Source organism: Nyctereutes procyonoides, unplaced genomic scaffold (genome assembly GCF_905146905.1).
Source record: "Nyctereutes procyonoides isolate TBG_1078 unplaced genomic scaffold, NYPRO_anot_genome, whole genome shotgun sequence".
NCBI lineage: Eukaryota > Metazoa > Chordata > Mammalia > Carnivora > Canidae > Nyctereutes > Nyctereutes procyonoides.
Genome location: NW_026575151.1, coordinates 5,016,661 through 5,035,443, shown reverse-complemented (window position 1 = coordinate 5,035,443; position 18,783 = coordinate 5,016,661). Strand labels below are relative to the sequence as shown.

Sequence of the window (18,783 nt, the reverse complement as noted above, 5' to 3'; positions counted from 1 at the left end):
CTCCAGGACTCCATGACAAAATTATACCACCAGACCCTTACCCACACCTGTGCTCCTTTTATCTTTCTTCCCTGCTCTCCATCCAACCCCGGAAGAAGCAGTAGCAGCACCAGGATTAGAGATGGAGTGACAGGGCCAGGATGAACAGTGAAATAATATGCCAGTCTCCCTTCCTCACCCAGATGCCCATGCCACAAGCCAGGCTGAGCAAGAAGAAATGGACAAGTTTTGGATTGGATCTGAAATGAAAGTTCTAGTAAGAAATGGACAAGTTTTGGATTGGATCTGAAATGAAAGTTCTAGTGTGTGCCAGACCAGGCTTTCTAAAAATTAGTGTTCTTATAACTGAACAATCAAAAAAAACTTTTAAACTGAAAACACTTTTTTAAAAAGCTATGCAATTTACCCACAGTGGCAGGGGACAAGGAAGGAAAAACATAGTAAATGGCAGCAGCTGGAAGAAAACAACGTCTATTCAATAAACCCATTATTTGTGCAAAATGCTTTGCTGGACGTAGCAGGGAATAGGAGATAAACGTGATGTGGCTGGAGTCTTTGAAAATCTAACAGTCTGGTAAGAAAGGTGAGACATATTCACGAATAACTTCAATACAACAAAGAAAATATATGAGCATTGCACTGCTGATTCTGTCTCTCCCCCTATGATTTTGATTCCAACTCTCTCTCTTCCGTCCAAACCTCTAAAGAAAAAAAAGAAGAAAAAAAAACTCTATCTTAGGCAGAGAAAATGAGGTGAAAGACAAAATAATTAATTGCTTGTTTATTTGTTATAAAAGATTTTGGCAGAGAGCTTTACAAATTAGACTAAGATCAGTTTTAAATTTTAATTATCTTTCACTTAGCCATATAAATCTAGCCCTTGTCACCACCAATAATCGTGTGTGAAAGAGAACTGAATACTATAACCATTTGAAAGGCAGAGGTGGGAAGCAAAATCACTACCATTTACAAGTAACAGTAGGGTGACAACTTACAAAACCTAAGAAAATCAATTGAAAAAAAAAATGGTACATCAGTTTGAGAGTTCGGTAAAGTAGCTAGATATCAAAAAAAAAATTAGTATTGCTGGTGTCTTAACAATAAACCTCTGGTAAGCAGAGTACTCCCCCTTATCCACTGGGGCCGCATTCCAGGACCCCGTGTGGATGCCTGAAAGCGCAGAGTGCCAAACCCTATGTATCCTGGGGGGTTCCTGCACGGAGGTACCCACGATACAGTCCAATCGCTAAATTAGGCTCAGTAAGAGATGAACAGCAACGAGCAGTAAAAGATAACGATGATAACAATGCGCTCTAAGTCCTGTCACGTGTTCCCTCTGAACACTCGGGCGCCGCCGGAGCTGATGGAGCGCCCAGGCCGCGAGCGCAGCCGGGACACCGGCCACTGCCGGGTTTCAGCAGGTTGGTCACAATCCTCTGCTGCCTGCCACGGTTGACCGCGGGCAACCGAAACTGCGGAAGGCAAACTGGAGCCGTGCAGAAGGGGAGACCACCGCGTCAGGAAAGAAAAAAAAAAGACAAAAAAAAGACAAAAAGACACCATACTGGTTGAGGTCACAGAGCGGAGACCAGCACTGGTCGAGCCTCCGCCGGACCTGGGCGGTCTCCTGGCCGCACGGCTCCGGCTGGCCTCGGGCCCTGTGCTCTGCCCATCATGCCCATGGTGGGGATTGCTGCCAAGGATGCAGCCTTGAGAGTCCTGCGTTGCTCAGACCATCTGTACAGTATACGTGACTGAAGCCCCGGTTCAGGCCTCTGTATAAACATTGATGGTTCTGGCAGGGGGGTGCAGAGATCTGTTGGTGCTGCTGCCACCCAAAACTAGCCTCGCAAGTTCCCTTGCACATTAAAGCTGCCACCACCAGACTGGGGCCGGCTGCCTCTTGCCTTTGTCCCTCCTTGCCTTCTGTACACAGGGACCAGTTTACAAACCAACACATAACGGTGACCCAAAGTATAAAATATCTAGGAATCGCACTAATAAAAACTGCTGGACCTCTTTTTTTGAAGTCTATATTTTTATTGAGACAATATTCTAAAAGCATTGGGCTGTTTTCCTGATAGCTATTTTGTGTGCCATTTAATCTGGAACCAACAGACTTTGTTACAACAAGATGCGTGACATATGCTGAGACACGATCCAATCAATGGGGGGGGATGCGTGAAACATGTTACTTCACAGACATAGGTACTGCTGCCTGTAGTTTTCCTACAGTTTATGACTGCATATCACAAGAATTCTGTGAAAAACTATTTTTCGCAATTACCATCAAAAAATATATATCTCTCATGGTGTGTTTATAATTGTTTTTTTTTAAAGATTTTATTTATTTATTCATGAGAGACACACAGAGAGAGAGGCAGAGACACAGGCAGAGGGAGAAGCAGGCTTCACCCAGGGAGCCCGACGCGGGACTCGATCCCAGGTCTCCAAGATCACGCCCTGGGCCAAAGGCAGGCGCTAAACTGCTGAGCCACCCAGGCGTCCCCATGTGTTTATAATTGTAAGCACTGTATTATTGAACACATTTCTGATAAGGGAGAACTTCCACTTTGGGCATTGATGAGAACCAGACTCTCACTTAGATTTTTACATAACCGATGATTGGAAGAATTTCCGTAAACTGACCTCTGGTTCTGCACATTTTAACTTTTCTTTCTCCCTCACTACCCACATACTTTCAGATGCAGGATCTGTTTAAGATGTGTTCTGACATCATACTGACATATGATCTCTTGGTGATGTTCCCATCACCAAGTATATCCACGTAATTGGCTATAGGAGTATCCCTGGAATCCTTTCCTATCCCAAGACTGCCAAGAATAACTTAATTCTGCATGCAGGTTATTCTGAATCTCAACATGTATCCTACTAAAATTCAGACTAAAAAATTTCCCAATTCAACTTCCCTATAGCCAGGTATCAAAAGTACCTCAGGGACAGTGTAATGGAAAGGCAGTCTCTGTCGAACAATGAAGGGATTTGGAATTTTAAACTGATGGAGTTTTAAATATCTTACTGTTCCCTGGTATCATAACTATTTCTGGATGAGTAAAAACAGAATTTTCCTTCCTGCACATATTCACCTTCTTTTCCTGACTTCTCCTATGCTTGGAAGAGAAGGCAAGGGGATGGTGGTATCGGTCTTGGCCCCATTCTGTTCTTGCTGAGCTAGACTGTTGTTAGGCTCTTAGTTACAGCAACTTTTACATCACAGTGCGGATCATTCTATTTTCTCAAGTGACTTTTCCACCTACTCAATAAAAATAGCTTGTCTCTTCTCAATGTAGTAAAATTTTTAAAGCTCTGATCTTTTCTTGCCTGATCTTGACACCTTCCAATGTGAATACAAGAAACAGAATACCATTCTGGTTGTCTTCATAGTAACTACTACTGTTTCTAAAACCAAAATCAGAGCAGATACACATCTTAGGAGGCTGGGCTTCCTTCAGTCCCACAACCCATTTCTCCTGCTAAATAATCCTCAGAGCCTAAAATGGAGAAAAGGGAGGATAAAAGCACAAAATGTATCTGGTTAGCAAAACTTTGGGGCAATGAAATTCCCAATTTTACTTTCTTTATACACTATTCTTGCAACCCAGGAAATCTCATCCATTTCTTTGGTTTCAAACCACCTATAACCCAGTGATTCCAAATTCTGTATTAGAATTTCCTTCTAAGTTCAAGGTCTACCTACCCAATTGCCATGGAACATTGTAACTTAGACACATGTCTTAAATGTAACTTATTATCCCTTTCAAATAATTACTTTGTTGTGTATTCCCTAAGAACAAAGGCATTCTCTACCATAACCAATTATCACAACCTAGAAAATAATATTGATTCAATGCTACTATGTAGTCTGCAGGAATTATTCATATTTTACCAATTATCTCAATAATGCTCTTCATAGGGAAAAAAATCACTGATCAGGTATTACACATTACATTTAGCTGCCATGTCTCTTTAGTCTCATTTAATCTGAAATAGTTCCTCAGTGCATTTCTTTTTTTCATTACCTTGACCATTTTTAATGAAGCGGGCAAGTTAATTTGAAGAAGGCCTCTCAATTTGGTTTTATCTGAGAATTCCTCAAAGCTGTATTGTGTGGCAGTATTAACATGGAAGTCGTGTTTTAGCCACTTCAGAGCATCATATTAAGCAGCATACGATGTTTGCACCGTTACTGTAATATTAACCTTCATCACTTGGTTTCAACACCATAAATTTGCTATTTTACCTTTGCAGTTAGCAAGTGCTTTGTAGGAAGATACTATGAGATTATATAAATATCCTGTTGTTCATCAAACTTTTACCAACTAGTTGTACCATTTATTAATGATCATTGCAGGAATCAATATTACCATGACATTTGCCAAATGGTGATTTTCTAATTTCATCATTCCTTCTATACAAATCATTTGGCATTCTACTCTAATGAAGTTTTTCCTTTTTCCCATTTATTTATATCAGTGTGGTCTCATGAATACCTGTTTTATTCAAGGGATTAAAAGTCATCATGATCATTTAAATGTTCAGATTGTCCCAGCAGGAGCTATAGAGTACTTATATACAATAATAAACCCCCAAAAATGGTATAGTGAGTGAGCCCTCATTAAATGTCCTGTCCAGGGATGATGCCTGGGTGGCTCAGAGGTTGAGCGTCTGCCTTTGGCTCAGGGCCTTATCCCGGACTCCTGGGATCGAGTCCTACATCAGGCTTCCTGTATGGAGCCTGCTTCTCCCTCTGTGTCTCTGCCTTTCTCTCTCTCTGTGTCTCTCATGAATAAATAAATAAAATATAAATAAATAAATAAATAAATAAATAAATAAATAAATACCCTGTCCAATCCCAGCTTTGAAAGAACTTATTGTGTGGACTGTATATCTGATATTCTTTCTTATATATGTCGTTGGTGTGCATTCACAAAATTAATAATAAATCACATGCTAAATTTATTAAGAATTTACTGTGTTCTGAGCATATTGCTAAGCACTATCCATGTGCTACCTCATTTAATCTTTAAAAAAATTAACCCATAAAATAGATATTATTTTTATCATGCCTATTTTACAACTGGGGAAACTAAGCCTTATAGAGGTTAGACAACAGCCCAGAAATAGGAAAATGGGTTTGAACACAGGTCATCTGCCTCCAGAGCTTTTATCCTCTGAGACATGCTTAGGTCTTAGATTCTTAAAGAGTAGACAGGAGGCACCCAAATGCCTACTTCCTCGAAATTCCTTCTGAATTCAGAAGATCAGTCTAGTACAGTACTTGAGAGCACAGATACTAGAGTGAGGCTGCCTAGATTCTTTTTTTTTTTTAGGACTCAACATATGCATTTTTTTATAAATTTATTTTTTATTGGTGTTCAGTTTGCCACATATAGAATAACACCCAGTGCTCATCCCATCAAGTGCCCCCCTCAGTGCCCGTCACCCAGTCACCCCCACCCCCCTGCCCTCCTCCCCTTCCACCACCCCTAGATCGTTTCCCAGAGTTAGGAGTCTCTCATGTTCTGTCTCCCTTTCTGATATTTCCCACTCATTTTTTCTCCTTTCCCCTTTATTCTCTTTCACTATTTTTTATATTCTTCAAATGAATGAGACCATATAATGTTTGTCCTTCTCCGATTGACTTATTTCACTCAGCATAATACCCTCCAGTTCCATCCATGTCGAAGCAAATGGTGGGCATTTGTCATTTCTAATGGCTGAGGAATATTCCGTTGTATACATAAACCACATCTTCTTTATCCATTCATCTGTCGATGGACAGGCTGCCTAGATTCTAATTCACGTTCTTCCACTCATGAGCAGTATGATTTTGCCTTCCATGAGTTTCAGTTTCTTTCCATCTAAAACAGAAGTAGTAATAACACTTAACAGAACTGTTTTAAGAATTGAAAGGGATCATGCAGGTAGAGCGTTTGGCTTGGCAACTTGGCACATAGTAGGCACACAATAAATATGTTTAAAAAAATACTAAGATGGTCACAGAAAATCTCTGCTTGCGATTTTTAATTTTAGCCATACCTTTGCTATGATTATCTCTTTGAAGTAGCTTTAAGTGTTTCTTCCAAGAAACAAAAAATATTTATTGCTGTCAAATGACTGCTATGTTTGACTTCAGAATTTCTGAGACCCTGAAAGCTTCTACACTAGTATCTTCAGATATTTTGCACCTAGTCCAAATCTGGCTTTCATTAGCCATTAAAATCAAAGGCAACTTTATATCAAAGAATAAAAGAGACTTTTCCTAAGCTTAGTCTCACATTAGCATTTGAGAGAACCTGCATCAGCAAAAATCTTTTTTTTAATCAACCTAAACCTCTGACTAAATTAATAAGTGTTGAGTTTGACCTTTAAAATGCTAAAAAATACAGTTCCCAGTATAATTCTTGTTCATCCCTGGACCGAACCATTCTCATAGTAAATTATGGCATTAACAGCTGGCTACCAATGAAGTCAACTATTAATTGTATGTTCACTGCACTGCCTGATATAAATCAATATGAGTAATGAGCAACTGTCCTCAGTCTATAGATACACAGATCCTACATTGCAGAATAATTTAAGGTTGGCTGTCAACCTTCTCAGACTAGATGTCATTTGGTCTTTGCTAAAGATACAGCAAAAACTAACACACATTGAAAACCACGTAATCTGTCTCTGCAGCAAACTTCTAGTCATCCCTATAAAAATGACAACAGAAATTATTTTGATAGCATATTAAAATAAATAATTTCTAGACTTTTAAAAATCCCCAAGACCTTTAAAGAATAGGACTCAGGGTGTCACTACTTTCTGATCTCAAAGTCTCAAAATTCCCTCTCTGTCCATGTCTTTCTATCTTTCCCACTCCCTCCTTTCTACCAAACCTGCTCTTCATCTTCATAAAGGTCACCAGCCTCTCTGTTTTCCGACTTTCCATTACTATCTAGCTTCTTTTGTCTCTCTACCCTGTTTCAATCCCATGGACACTAAGGGGTGGTGACACTTTCATTATATAGTTGACTCTTACCACTTTGGGAATTGCTTACACTAGGCCACCCCATCGTTCCTCATCTCTGACTCCTGGATGGCAGAGTATTGCCAGGGAATGTAAGAAAATGACACTGACAAGTCTATCATACACCATCTTGTCTAACTTTGATAGGCTCTCCATACAGTTCAATAATATTTAAGTGCCAGGCTTTCAAAATGGCTTCTGTAAAGCACTCTCAGAATATTTGACCAGTATTTGGTGTGGTTGGTGGATTCCATGGCTATTTAAGCTTGAAAACCACTGGTTTAAATGAGGTTAAGCTCTTTTCTGCAGAACTTAATAGAGCCAGCCGTGCATTGAGGATTTCCAGAGAGGGATTACATATGAACCATTTCTCAAAATTTCTGCCTAAGGAACCACTTTTTCACATTACAACCATATCTCTATATACTGTGAAACAAGTTGGTGATATATTAATTCATTTCTTACTAACTCCTAACACAGCTGTTCTGAACCATGTTTTTTATTTTTTTTATTTTTTATTGGAGTTCGATTTGCCAACATATAGCATAACACCCAGTGCTCATCCTGTCAAGTGCCCCCCCTCAGTGCCCATCACCCAGTCAACCCATCCCCCCACCCACCTCCCCTTCCACTACCCCTTGTTCGTTTCCCAGAGTTAAGAGTCTCTCATGTTCTGTCTCCCTTTCTGATATTTCCCACTCATTTTCTCTCCTTTCCCCTTTATTCCCTTTCACTATTTTTTATATTCCCCAAATGAATGAGACCATATAATGTTTGTCCTTCTCCAATTGACTTACTTCACTCAGCATAATACCCTCCAGCTCCACCCACATCGAAGCTAATGAGTATTCGTCCTTTCTAATGGCTGAGTAATATGCCATTGTATACGTAGACCACATCTTCTTATCCATTCATCTGTCGATGGACACCGAGGCGCCTTCTACAGTTTGGCTGTTGTGGCCATTGCTGCTAGAAACATTAGGATGCAGGTGTCCTGGCGTTTCATTGCATCAGTATCTTCGGGGTAAATCCCCAGCAGTGCAATTGCTGGGTCATAGGGCAGGTCTATTTTTAACTCTTTGAGGAACCTCCACACAGTTTTCCAGAGTGGCTGCACCAGTTCACATTCCCACCAACAGTGTAAGAGGGTTCCCTTTTCTCCGCATCCTCTCCAACATTTGTGGTTTCCTGCCTTGTTAATTTTCCCCATTCTCACTGGTGTGAGGTGGTATCTCATTGTGGTTTTGATTTGTATTTCCCTGATGGCAAGTGATGCAGAGCATTTTCTCATGTGCATGTTGGCCATGTCTATGTCTTCCTCTGTGAGATTTCTCTTCATGTCTTTTGCCCATTTCATGATTGGATTGTTTGTTTCTTTGGTGTTGAGTTTCATAAGTTCTTTATAGATCTTGGAAACTAGCCCTTTATCTGATGCGTCATTTGCAAATATCTTCTCCCATTCTGTAGGTTGTCCTTGAGTTTTGTTGACTGTATCCTTTGCTGTGCAAAAGCTTCTTATCTTGATGAAGTCCCAATAGTTCGTTTTTGCTTTTGTTTCCCTTGCCTTCATAGATGTATCTTGCAAGAAATTGCTGTGGCCAAGTTCCAAAAGGGTGTTGCCTGCGTTCTCCTCTAGGATTTTGATGGATTCTTGTGTGACATTTAGATCTTTCATCCATTTTGAGTTTATCTTTGTGTATGGTGCAAGAGAGTGGTCTAGTTTCATTCTTCTGCACGTGGCTGTCCAATTTTCCCAGCAACATTTATTGAAGAGACTGTCCTTTTTCCAGTGGATAGTCTTTCCTGTTTTGTCGAATATTAGTTGACCATAGAGTTGAGGACCCATTTCTGGGTTATCTATTCTGGTTCCATTGATCTATGGGTCTGTTTTTGTGCCAGTACCACATTATCTTGATGATCACAGCTTTGTAGTACAACCTGAAATCCAGCATTGTGATGCCCCCAGCTCTGGTTTTCTTTTTCAGTATTCCCCTGGCTATTCGGGTCTTTTCTGATTCCACAAAAATCTTAAGATGATTTGTTCCAACTCTCTGAAGAAAGTCCATGGTATTTTGATAGGGATTGCATTAAACGTGTAAATTGCCCTGGGTAACATTGACATTTTCACAATATTAATTCTTCTAATCTATGAGCATGGAATATTTTTCCATCTCTTTGTGTCTTCCTCAATTCCTTTCAGAAGTGTTCTATAGTTTTTAGGGTATAGATCCTTTACCTCTTTGGTTAGGTTTATTCCTAGGTATCTTATGCTTTTGGGTGCAATTGTAAATGGGATTGACTCCTTAATTTCTCTTTCTTCAGTCTCATTGTTAGTGTATAGAAATGCCACTGACTTCTGGGCATTGACTTTGTATCCTGCCACACTGCCAAATTGCTGTATGGGTTCTAGCAATCTTGGAGTGGAGTCTTTTGGGTTTTCTATGTACAGTATCACGTCATCTGCGAAGAGGGAGAGTTTGACTTCTTCTTTGCCAATTTGAATGCCTTTTATTTCTTTTTGTTTGTTCTGAACCATGTTAAATAGGTTCTGGTACTAATTCCAATATGGGGGCAGAGGGAAGTGGATGGCACACCAACAAGCAATTCTCAGATGCCCCCTGAGTGTCCTACAATTGAACTCAAATCCAATACTATCTACCTGGAGATAGCATCAGATCCCACAGGTTAAAAGTTCAGTCCTAACAAGACTGTCCATCTGCCCGACCCCCACCCCCCAACTTTAGAATGCCAGTTGCAAAGACCTGGGCTTCTGACCAACTAGCTATAAATCGGAGGTTTCCATGACCTCCTCCTTGGGTTCTGCTAATTTGCAAAAGCATTTCACAGAACTCAGAGAAACAATTTACTTGCTAGATCACTTATCTGTTACAAAAAGATATAACTCAGGAACAGCAGCTGGAAAAGATGCATAGGGCAAGGTGTGTGTGGTGAGGGATTGGAGCTTCTAAGCCCTTTGCAAATAGGCAGCTCTCCCAGCATCTCCCAAAGCTCTTCGAAGCTCTTCAGACTCCCCTCTTTTGGGTGTTAATAGAAGCTTCATTACATATGCATAGATTGGCTATTGGTTGTTCAACCTCCAGCCCCCCTCCCCTCCCAGAAGGTTGGTGTGTGAGAGTGAAAGTTCCAACCCTCTAATCAGATGGTTGTCCCTAAGGCCAGCCAACCCTCTTAGGTGCTTTCCAAAAGTCACTTCATCAACATAACAAAAGACATCTCAGGCTCTCCACACTTAAGAAATTCCAGAGGTTTTAGGAGATCTGTGCCTGAACCAATACAAGACCAAATACATTATTTATTATTTTAAATCACAATATCACACATGACCACTCTAAAAATTCTTTTTTTTAAGCTTTTATTTATTTATTCATAGAGACACAGAGAGAGAGAGAGAGAGAGAGAGAGAGAGAAGAGAGAGGCAGAGACACAGGCAGAGGGAGAAGCAGGCTCCATGCAGGGAGCCCGACGTGGGATTCGATCCGGGGTTTCCAGGATCGCCGCGCCCTGGGCCAAAGGCAGGCGCCAAACCGCTGCGCCACCCAGGGGTCCCCACCCAGGTATCAAGCCATAAACCTAAATAACTTTGGTTGATACCAATGATGATGATGAATTTTTAGATACAACATCAAAGTCATGATCAATGAAACAATTGATAAGCTGAGATTCATTAAAATTAAAAATGTCTGCTCTGTGAGAGACGATGTCAAGAGAATGAGAAGGTGGGATCCCTGGGTGGCCCAGCGGTTTGGCGCCTGCCTTTGGCCCAGGGCGCGATCCCGGAGACCCAGAATCGAATCCCACGTCGGGCTCCCGGTGCATGGAGCCTGCTTCTCCCTCTGCCTGTGTCTCTGCCTCTCTCTCTTTCTGTATGACTATCGTAAATAAAAAAAAAAAAATTAAAAAAAAAAGAGAATGAGAAGGTAAGTTGTAGACTGGGAGAAAATACTTGCAAAGAATCCATCTGATAAAAGACTGTTATCAAAAATATACGAAGAATTCGGGCAGCCCAGGTGGCTCAGTGGTTTAGTGCCGCCTTCGGCCCAGGGCGTGATCCTGGAATCCTGGGATCGAGTCCCATGTTAGGCTCCCTGCGTGGAGCCTGCTTTTCCCTCTGCCTGTGTCTCTGCCTCTCTCTGTGTGTCTCTCATGAATAAATAAATAATATTTTTAAATATATATATGCAACCTGGGTGGCTCCCCGGTTTAGCGCCACCTTCAGCCCAGGGCGTGATCCTGGAGACCGGGGATGGAGTCCCACATGGGGCTCCCTGCATGGGGCCTGCTTCACCCTCTGCCTGTCTCTCTGTCTCTCTCTGTGTCTCTCATGAATAAATAAATAGTCTTTAAAAAAAAGGAAGTTTAAAATATATATATTATATATATAAATAAATATATATAAATATATAAATAAAAATATATATATACACACAAAAAGAATTCTTAAAACTCAATAAGAGGGATCCCTGGGTGGCGCAGCAGTTTAGCGCCTGCCTTTGGTCCAGGGCAAGATCCTTTAGTTCCGGGATCAAGTCCCACATCGGGCTCCCTGCATGGAGCCTGCTTCTCCCTCTGCCTGTGTCTCTGCCTCTCTCTCTCTCTCTCTCTCTCTCTCTCTCTCACTCTCTGTGACTATCATAAATAAATAAAAATTTTTTAAAAACTCAAAAAAAATTTTAAAAAAACTCAATAAGAAAACAACTGGATAAAAAAAATGGGGCAAAAACCTTAATAGACACTAAGATATACAGATGGTAAATAAGCATATGAAAAGGTGCTCCACGTCATATGTCATCATGAAATACAAATTGGAACAACAATGACATACTACCACACATCTATCAGAATGGCCAAAATCCAGAACACTGACAACATCAAATCCTAACAAAGATGTGTAATAGGCACTCTTCATTCATTTCTGGTAGGAATGCATAATGGTACAGCCACTTTGGAAAACAGTCCAACCGTTTCTTATGAAATTAAATGTACTCTTACTATAAGATCCAGGAATTGCACTTCTTCGTATTTGTCCAAAGGAGTTGAAAACTTATGTCCACCCAAAAACCTGCACATGATATTTACAGCAGCTTTATTCGTTACTGCCAAAGTATGGAAGCAACCAAGATGTCTTTAGGTTGGTGAAAGTATGAATGAATTATGGTATATCCAGACAATAGAATATTATTCAGTGTCAAAAAGAATGAGGTATCAAGGGATCCCTGGGTGGCGCAGCGGTTTGGCGCCTGCCTTTGGCCCAGGGCGCGATCCTGGAGACCCGGGATCGAATCCCACATCGGGCTCCCGGTGCATGGAGCCCGCTTCTCCCTCTGCCTATGTCTCTGCGCCTCTCTCTCTCTCTCTCTCTGTGACTATCATAAATAAATAAAAATTTTAAAAAAAAGCTATAAAAAAAAAAAGAATGAGGTATCAAGCCATGAAAAGACATGGAGGAAACTTAAATACATATTACTAAGTGAAAGAAGTCGATCTGAAAAGGCTATGGTTGCAATTATGTCATTCTGGAAAAAAACAAAACTGTGGAGACAGTGAAAGGATGAGTGGTTTCTAGGAGTTGGGATTGAGGGAGGGGTGAATAGGTAGAGCACAGAGGATTTTTAGGTCATTGAAAACATTTAGACAATTTGCCAACTTGCCCCAGTCACCAGGCTTCTCCTCCAGCAACACACAATGATGCCTTCAGGTATCCTGGAGCACATTGCCTATGTTAAGCTGGTTCTTCTTACCACAGTACAGGAATTGGCCAGTGTGGATGCCCTTGGTGGCAATGAATAGCTCCCTCCACTTCTTAAATCAGCGTGAATCCCAGAAGACTACCTCTGTGAGGGGCACACCCCGACCTGGGTCATGGATGATGTTCTTCATGATGCCCTTGATGTAGCTCTACTGCTCTGTGAAGTCTACAGTGCGAAGATGGGCAGCGCCTTGCTGTCCTTCACATGGGTGTGGGACACTGAGCTGGCACCCTTTCTCTACCTCAGAATTATGTAGCTCATGGTGGTAGTCTACTGCCAAGTGCAGTTGGAAGAGCTCTAGTAAATTCTGAAATCAGGTAGTCTCAGTCCTTTGACTTTCTTCTTCTGCTTCATTATTGTGTCAGCTATCTGGATTTCTTGTCTCTCTATATAAATTTTAGAATCAGTCTGCCAATATCCATAAAATAATTTGCTGGGAATCTGACTGGAGTTGCATTGAATCTATAGATCTAGTTGGATGAAACTGATACCATCATAATATTGAGTCTTACTATCCATGAACATGAAAATGTATCTTCATTTATTTAATTCTTTGGTTTTGTTCATCAGAGTTTAGTAATTTTCCACATAAAAATCTTGTACACATTTTGTTAGATTTACACCAAAGTATTTCATTCTTTGGGTGCTAAAGTAAATGGCATTATGCTTTTAATTTCAAACTCCATTTGTTCATTGCTAATATATGGGAAGCAATTGACTTTCACATATTAATCTTGTGTTCTGCAACCTTGCTATAACCACTTACCCCAGTTTTTTTAATAATTCTTTCAACGTGGATGGAACTGGAGGGTATTATGCTGAGTGAAGTAAGTCAATCGGAGAAGGACAAACAGTGTATGTTCCCACTCATTTGGGGAATATGAATAATAGTGAAGGGGAATATAAGGGAAGGGAGAAGAAATGTGTGGGAGATATCAGAAAGGGACACAGAACATAAAGACTTCTAACTCTGGGAAATGAACTAGGGGTGGTGGAAGGGGAGGATGGCGGGGGGTGGGGGTGAATGGGTGACGGGCACGGAGGGGGACACTTGACGGGATGAGCACTGGGTGTTATTCTGTATGTTGGTAAATTGAACACCAGTAAAAATTAATTTATAAAAAAAAAATAAAATAAAAATAAAAATAATTCTTTCAAATTTTCTACACAGATGATCATGTCATCTATAAAGACAGTTTTATTTCTTCCTTCCTAATCTGTGTATCTTTTTTTCCTTTGCTTGTCTTATTGCATTAGCTAGAACTTTCAGTATGGTGTTAAAAGGAGTGGTAGGAGGATACATCCTCTCTTCGTACTTGATTTTAGTGGGAAAACTTCCGGTTTTTCATTGCTAAGTATGACACGAACTGTTGATTTTTTGTAGATATCCTTTATCGAGTCGAGGAAGTTCCCGTCTCTTCCTAGGTTGCTGAGTGTTTTTATCATGAAAAAGTGTTATATTTTGTCAAAGGCTTTTTCTGTATCCACCGATGTGATCATTCATTTTTTCTTTTCTAGCCTCTTGATGTGATAGATTACATTAGTTGGTTTTTGAATGTTGAATCAGCCTTGCATACCTGGGATTGATCCCACTTGGTTATGGTGTATATATGTGGTCTTTTTTGTTTTTTTTTTTCTTTAGCTTTGTTTTACTATACATAATGTGATCTATTTCTCTAGTTGCTCTTAAAGTTTGCTTTTTGATATTGGTTCTCAACATTTTATTTTATTTTATCTTATCTTATTTTAGAGAGAGAGAAAGAACATGAGCAGGTAGGAGAGGGAGAGAGGCTTTTAGGCAGACTCTGCTGATTATGGAGCCCAACATGGGGCTCCATCTCACAACCCTGAGATCACAACCTGGGCTAATACCAAGAGTCAGATGATCAACTGACTGTGCCACCCAGGTGCCCCAGTTTTCAGCATTTTAATTATAATATGCCTTGATATTTTTTTCTTAATATTTATTTTACTTGACATTCATTGACTTTGTTATATCTGTAGGTCTATACATTTTCTCAAATTTGGAAAATTCTTTATCATTACTTCTCCAAATTTTATCTTCTGCTCCATTATCTTTTTTTCTATTTCTAGGTTCTCAAGGTCACTAATTTTTCATATGCAGCACCGAAGCTCCTATTAGACCTATCCTACAATTGTTTTATTTTATTTTTTTTAATTATGTATTTATTAGAGAGAGGGAGAACTCAAGCAGTGGAGAGGAACAGAGGGAGAAGGAGAAGCAGACTCCCTACTGAGCAGGGAGCCCAACTTGGGGCTCAATCCCAGGACCTCGAGATCATAACCTGAGCTGAAGGCAGATTCTTAACCAACTGAGCCACCCAGGTGACCTGCACATTTTTCATTTTAAATCTACAGTCGACTGGGCAGTCCCACTGGCTCAGCGGTTTACACTACCTTCCACCCAGGGCGTGATCTTGGAGACCAGGGATTGAGTCCCACGTCGGGTTCCTTGCATGGAGCCTGCTTCTCCCTCTGCCTGTGTCTCTGCCCCTCTCTCTGTGTCTCTCATGAATAAATAAATAAAATCTTAAAAAAAATCTACAGTTGACCATTGAACAATGCTGGGGGTAGAAGAGTATCAACGTCCTACACAGTTGAAAATCCACATATGACATTTGACTCCCAAGAAGCTTAACTATAATAGCCTACTGTTGACCAGAAGTCTTACCAATAACACAGTCAGGTAATACGTTTTGCATGTTATATGTATTTTATACTGAATTCTACAATAAAGTGGTTAGAGAAAAAATGTTATTAAGTAATTATAAGGAAGAGAAAACTCACTGAAAAAAAATCCACATATATGTGAATCCATGGAGTTCAAAATCTTGTTTTTCAAGGATCAGCTGTATTTTTTAAGGTTCAAAAGTTCCATTTGTTTTTATATCTTCCATTTCTGTCCTCATTGTGTTCATGCTTTTATTAAATTCTTAAAAATATTTATACTAGCTATGTTAAAGTTCCTGTCTGCTAGTTCCATTATCCCTGTCATTTCTAGCTCTGCTCCTGTTGACTGATCTTTTATTCATGGTTATGGTCACACATATTTTCTTACATACCTAGTAATTTTGATGCTGGACATTGTGGATATTATACTGTTAAGTGCTGGTTGCTTTTGTTTTTGAAATTTGTCTTAAAAATCAGATAAATTATAGCTCAGTCCCTTTAAGATTTTTTGTTTAAACTTTGTTAGGGCAAGTTTAGGAACTTTACTCTCAAACTAATTTAGCCTTGTTATTGAGGCATGACCCTTCTGATATTTCTATGAATTGCCCCAAGAGTTCAATGAGATGTCTCTAGTCTGGCTAGATGAAATTTGGTCATCTCTGCCCTATGTGAGCTACTGAATTTATTTTATAGCCCTCTTGTGACACATATTCTTTTCCTAGCTTCATAAAGAAATGCACTGATAAGTATTCACTCAAAGACTTTAGGGCCCCCCTATGCAGGTTCAAGAAGCTTTCTTTCTTGTTCTGCATAGCTTTTTCTTCTCTGTAACTCTGCTTTCAAATTCAAGATGCTTAAGCCCCTCAATCTCTATCGTCTCAAATCAGTTAAGTGTAATGTGCTTTCCTTGAGTTCCTCCTCCCTCTGCCATTGTTTAAAAACTGCCTCTAGAGATACAGCATTCATAGGTCTTATATTTTTCTAAGGGATCAGAGTCCTGGATGGCCTGTTGTCTCGATTCTGCAATTTTTTAGTTGTTTATGGGGGGAGGGCAAGTTCCATACCATGGCAAGTCCTGTCGTGTCCAGAGCACATGTCTAAAAGGTTTTGCTCTGTTAAATTTGAATAAATAGGTCCTTTCATCAATTAGTGTATCTTTTGCAAACTGTTTAATATTCTCAATATACCTTTAGATAAATATGCGCATAAAAGAAAGGATGGGTGTGGAAGCAGTGATGGCATTCTTGGTGGGGACCCCGGACACCCTGGCCTGCGTGGTGAGCCTCTCTGGTAACCAGGCTGTGCGCCTGCCCCTCATGGAGTGTGTGCAGGTGACCAAGGATGTGACCAAGGCCATGAACGCAGGAAATTCGATGAAGCCATGAAGCTGAGAGGCAGGAGCTTCATGAACAACTGGGAGGTGTACAAGCTTCTGGCTCACATCAGACCTCCCGTCTCGAAGACATCGGCTAGCATGCACACGGTGGCCGTGATGAACGTGGATGCCCCAGCCACAGGCATGAGTGTTGCCATCCGCTCCACCGTGAGAATTGGCCTCCTCCAGGGCAACCGGGTGCTGCTTGTGCATGATGCCTTCGAGGGCCTGGCCAAGGGTCAGAGCGAGGAGGCTGGCTGGAGCTATGTGGGGGGCTGGACTGGCCAAGGTGGTTCCAAACTTGAGACTAAGAGGACTCTGCCCAAGAAGAGCTTTGAGCAGATCATTGCCAACATCACTAAGTTTAACATTCAGGGCCTGATCATCATCGGGGGCTTTGAGGCTTACACTGGGGGCCTGGAGCTGATGGAGGGCAGGAAGCAGTTTGACGAGCTGTGCATCCCGTTAGTGCTCATCCCTGCTATGGTGTCCAACAACGTCCCTGGCTCGGACTTCAGCGTGGGCACTGACACAGCCCTCTACACTATCTGCACGACCTGTGACCGCATCAAGCAGTCAGCAGCAGACACCAAGGGGCGGGTGTTCATCATTGAAACTATGGGTGGCCACTGCAGCTACCAGGCCACCATGGCAGGCCTGGCCGCTGGGGCGGATGCTGCCTACATTTTTGAGGAGCCCTTCACCATTCGGGACCTGCAGGCGAATGTTGAACATCTGGTGAAAAAGATGAAAACAACTGTGAAGAGGGGCCTGGTGTTAAGGAATGAGAAGTGCAATGAGAACTATACCACGGACTTCATTTTCAACCTGTACTCTGAGGAGGGCAAGGGCATCTTCGACAGCAGGAAGGATGTGCTCGGCCACATGCAGCAGGGTGGGAGCCCAACTCCGTTTGACAGGAATCTAGCCACTAAAATGGGCACCAAGGCTATGAACTGGATGTCTGGGAAAATCAAAGAGAGTTACCGTGATGGGAGGATCTTTGCCAATACACCAGACTCGGGCTGTGTTCTGGGGATGCGTAAGAGGGCTCTGGTCTTTCAACCAGTGACTGAGCTGAAGGACCAGACAGATTTTGATCACCACATCCCCAAGGAACAGTGGTGGCTGAAGCTGAGGCCCATCCTCAAAATCCTAGCCAAGTACGAGATTGACTTGGACATCACAGAGCACGCCCACCTGGAGCACATCAGTCGGAAGCGATCTGGAGAAACTTCTATCCAACCCTCTTTGGAGTGAGGGTCATGGATTGTCTGATCATGGTCAGCTCACCCCCTGATAGATCCAAGTCCATGTATCCCCAAGTATTTTAGCTCATTTTTCTTTAGGTTTCCTTTTATTCTGCAACTGTAGCCATGACCAGCTCTGGCTGGGGCAGTGGGCAGTGAGTAGAGGCTCCTTTTAGGTGGAATTTATCAACTTCTACCCCAGCTTCATCTGTCACACAAGACTGGGCTCCTCTAGTGCTACTGCTAGATTTCAGTTACTCGGTTATTTATAAGCTTTATTTATTTATTTGTGATAACAAAGTCTTGGTTCCTCTATTACTTTTACTGCAGTGACAAACAATGGCTACACTAATAAATGCCAACTGGTCACTGTGAAAAAAAGAAAAGAAAAGAAGAAAAGAAAAGAAAAGAAAAGAAAAGAAAAGAAAAGAAAAGAAAAAAAGAAAGAAAGAAAGAAAGAAAGAAAGAAAGAAAGAAAGAAAGAAAGAAAGAAAGAAAGAAGCACTTAAAGATCTGTAGGAGTTCCTTACAATGGATCTAATATGGTTTTCCTGTCACAATCATGAATGCAAAAAGCAGGTCAAAACAATTTTTGTAACACTATCCTCTCTCGATTGCAAAGGAAAGTTATTGGCTGTCCTTACCTGGAGATTCAAAAACCCT

General features: G+C 41.1%; 1 protein-coding gene across 1 annotated transcript; it reads left to right on the top strand.

The window, feature by feature from the left end:
* Positions 1 to 16,712: 16,712 nt before the first annotated feature.
* LOC129501755 (ATP-dependent 6-phosphofructokinase, muscle type-like) lies at positions 16,713 to 18,130 on the top strand. The gene is given in 2 exon segments (XM_055312990.1): positions 16,713 to 16,854; positions 16,857 to 18,130. Coding segments are annotated over 2 exon segments (1,416 nt in total).
* The last annotated feature ends 653 nt before the right edge of the window (positions 18,131 to 18,783 follow it).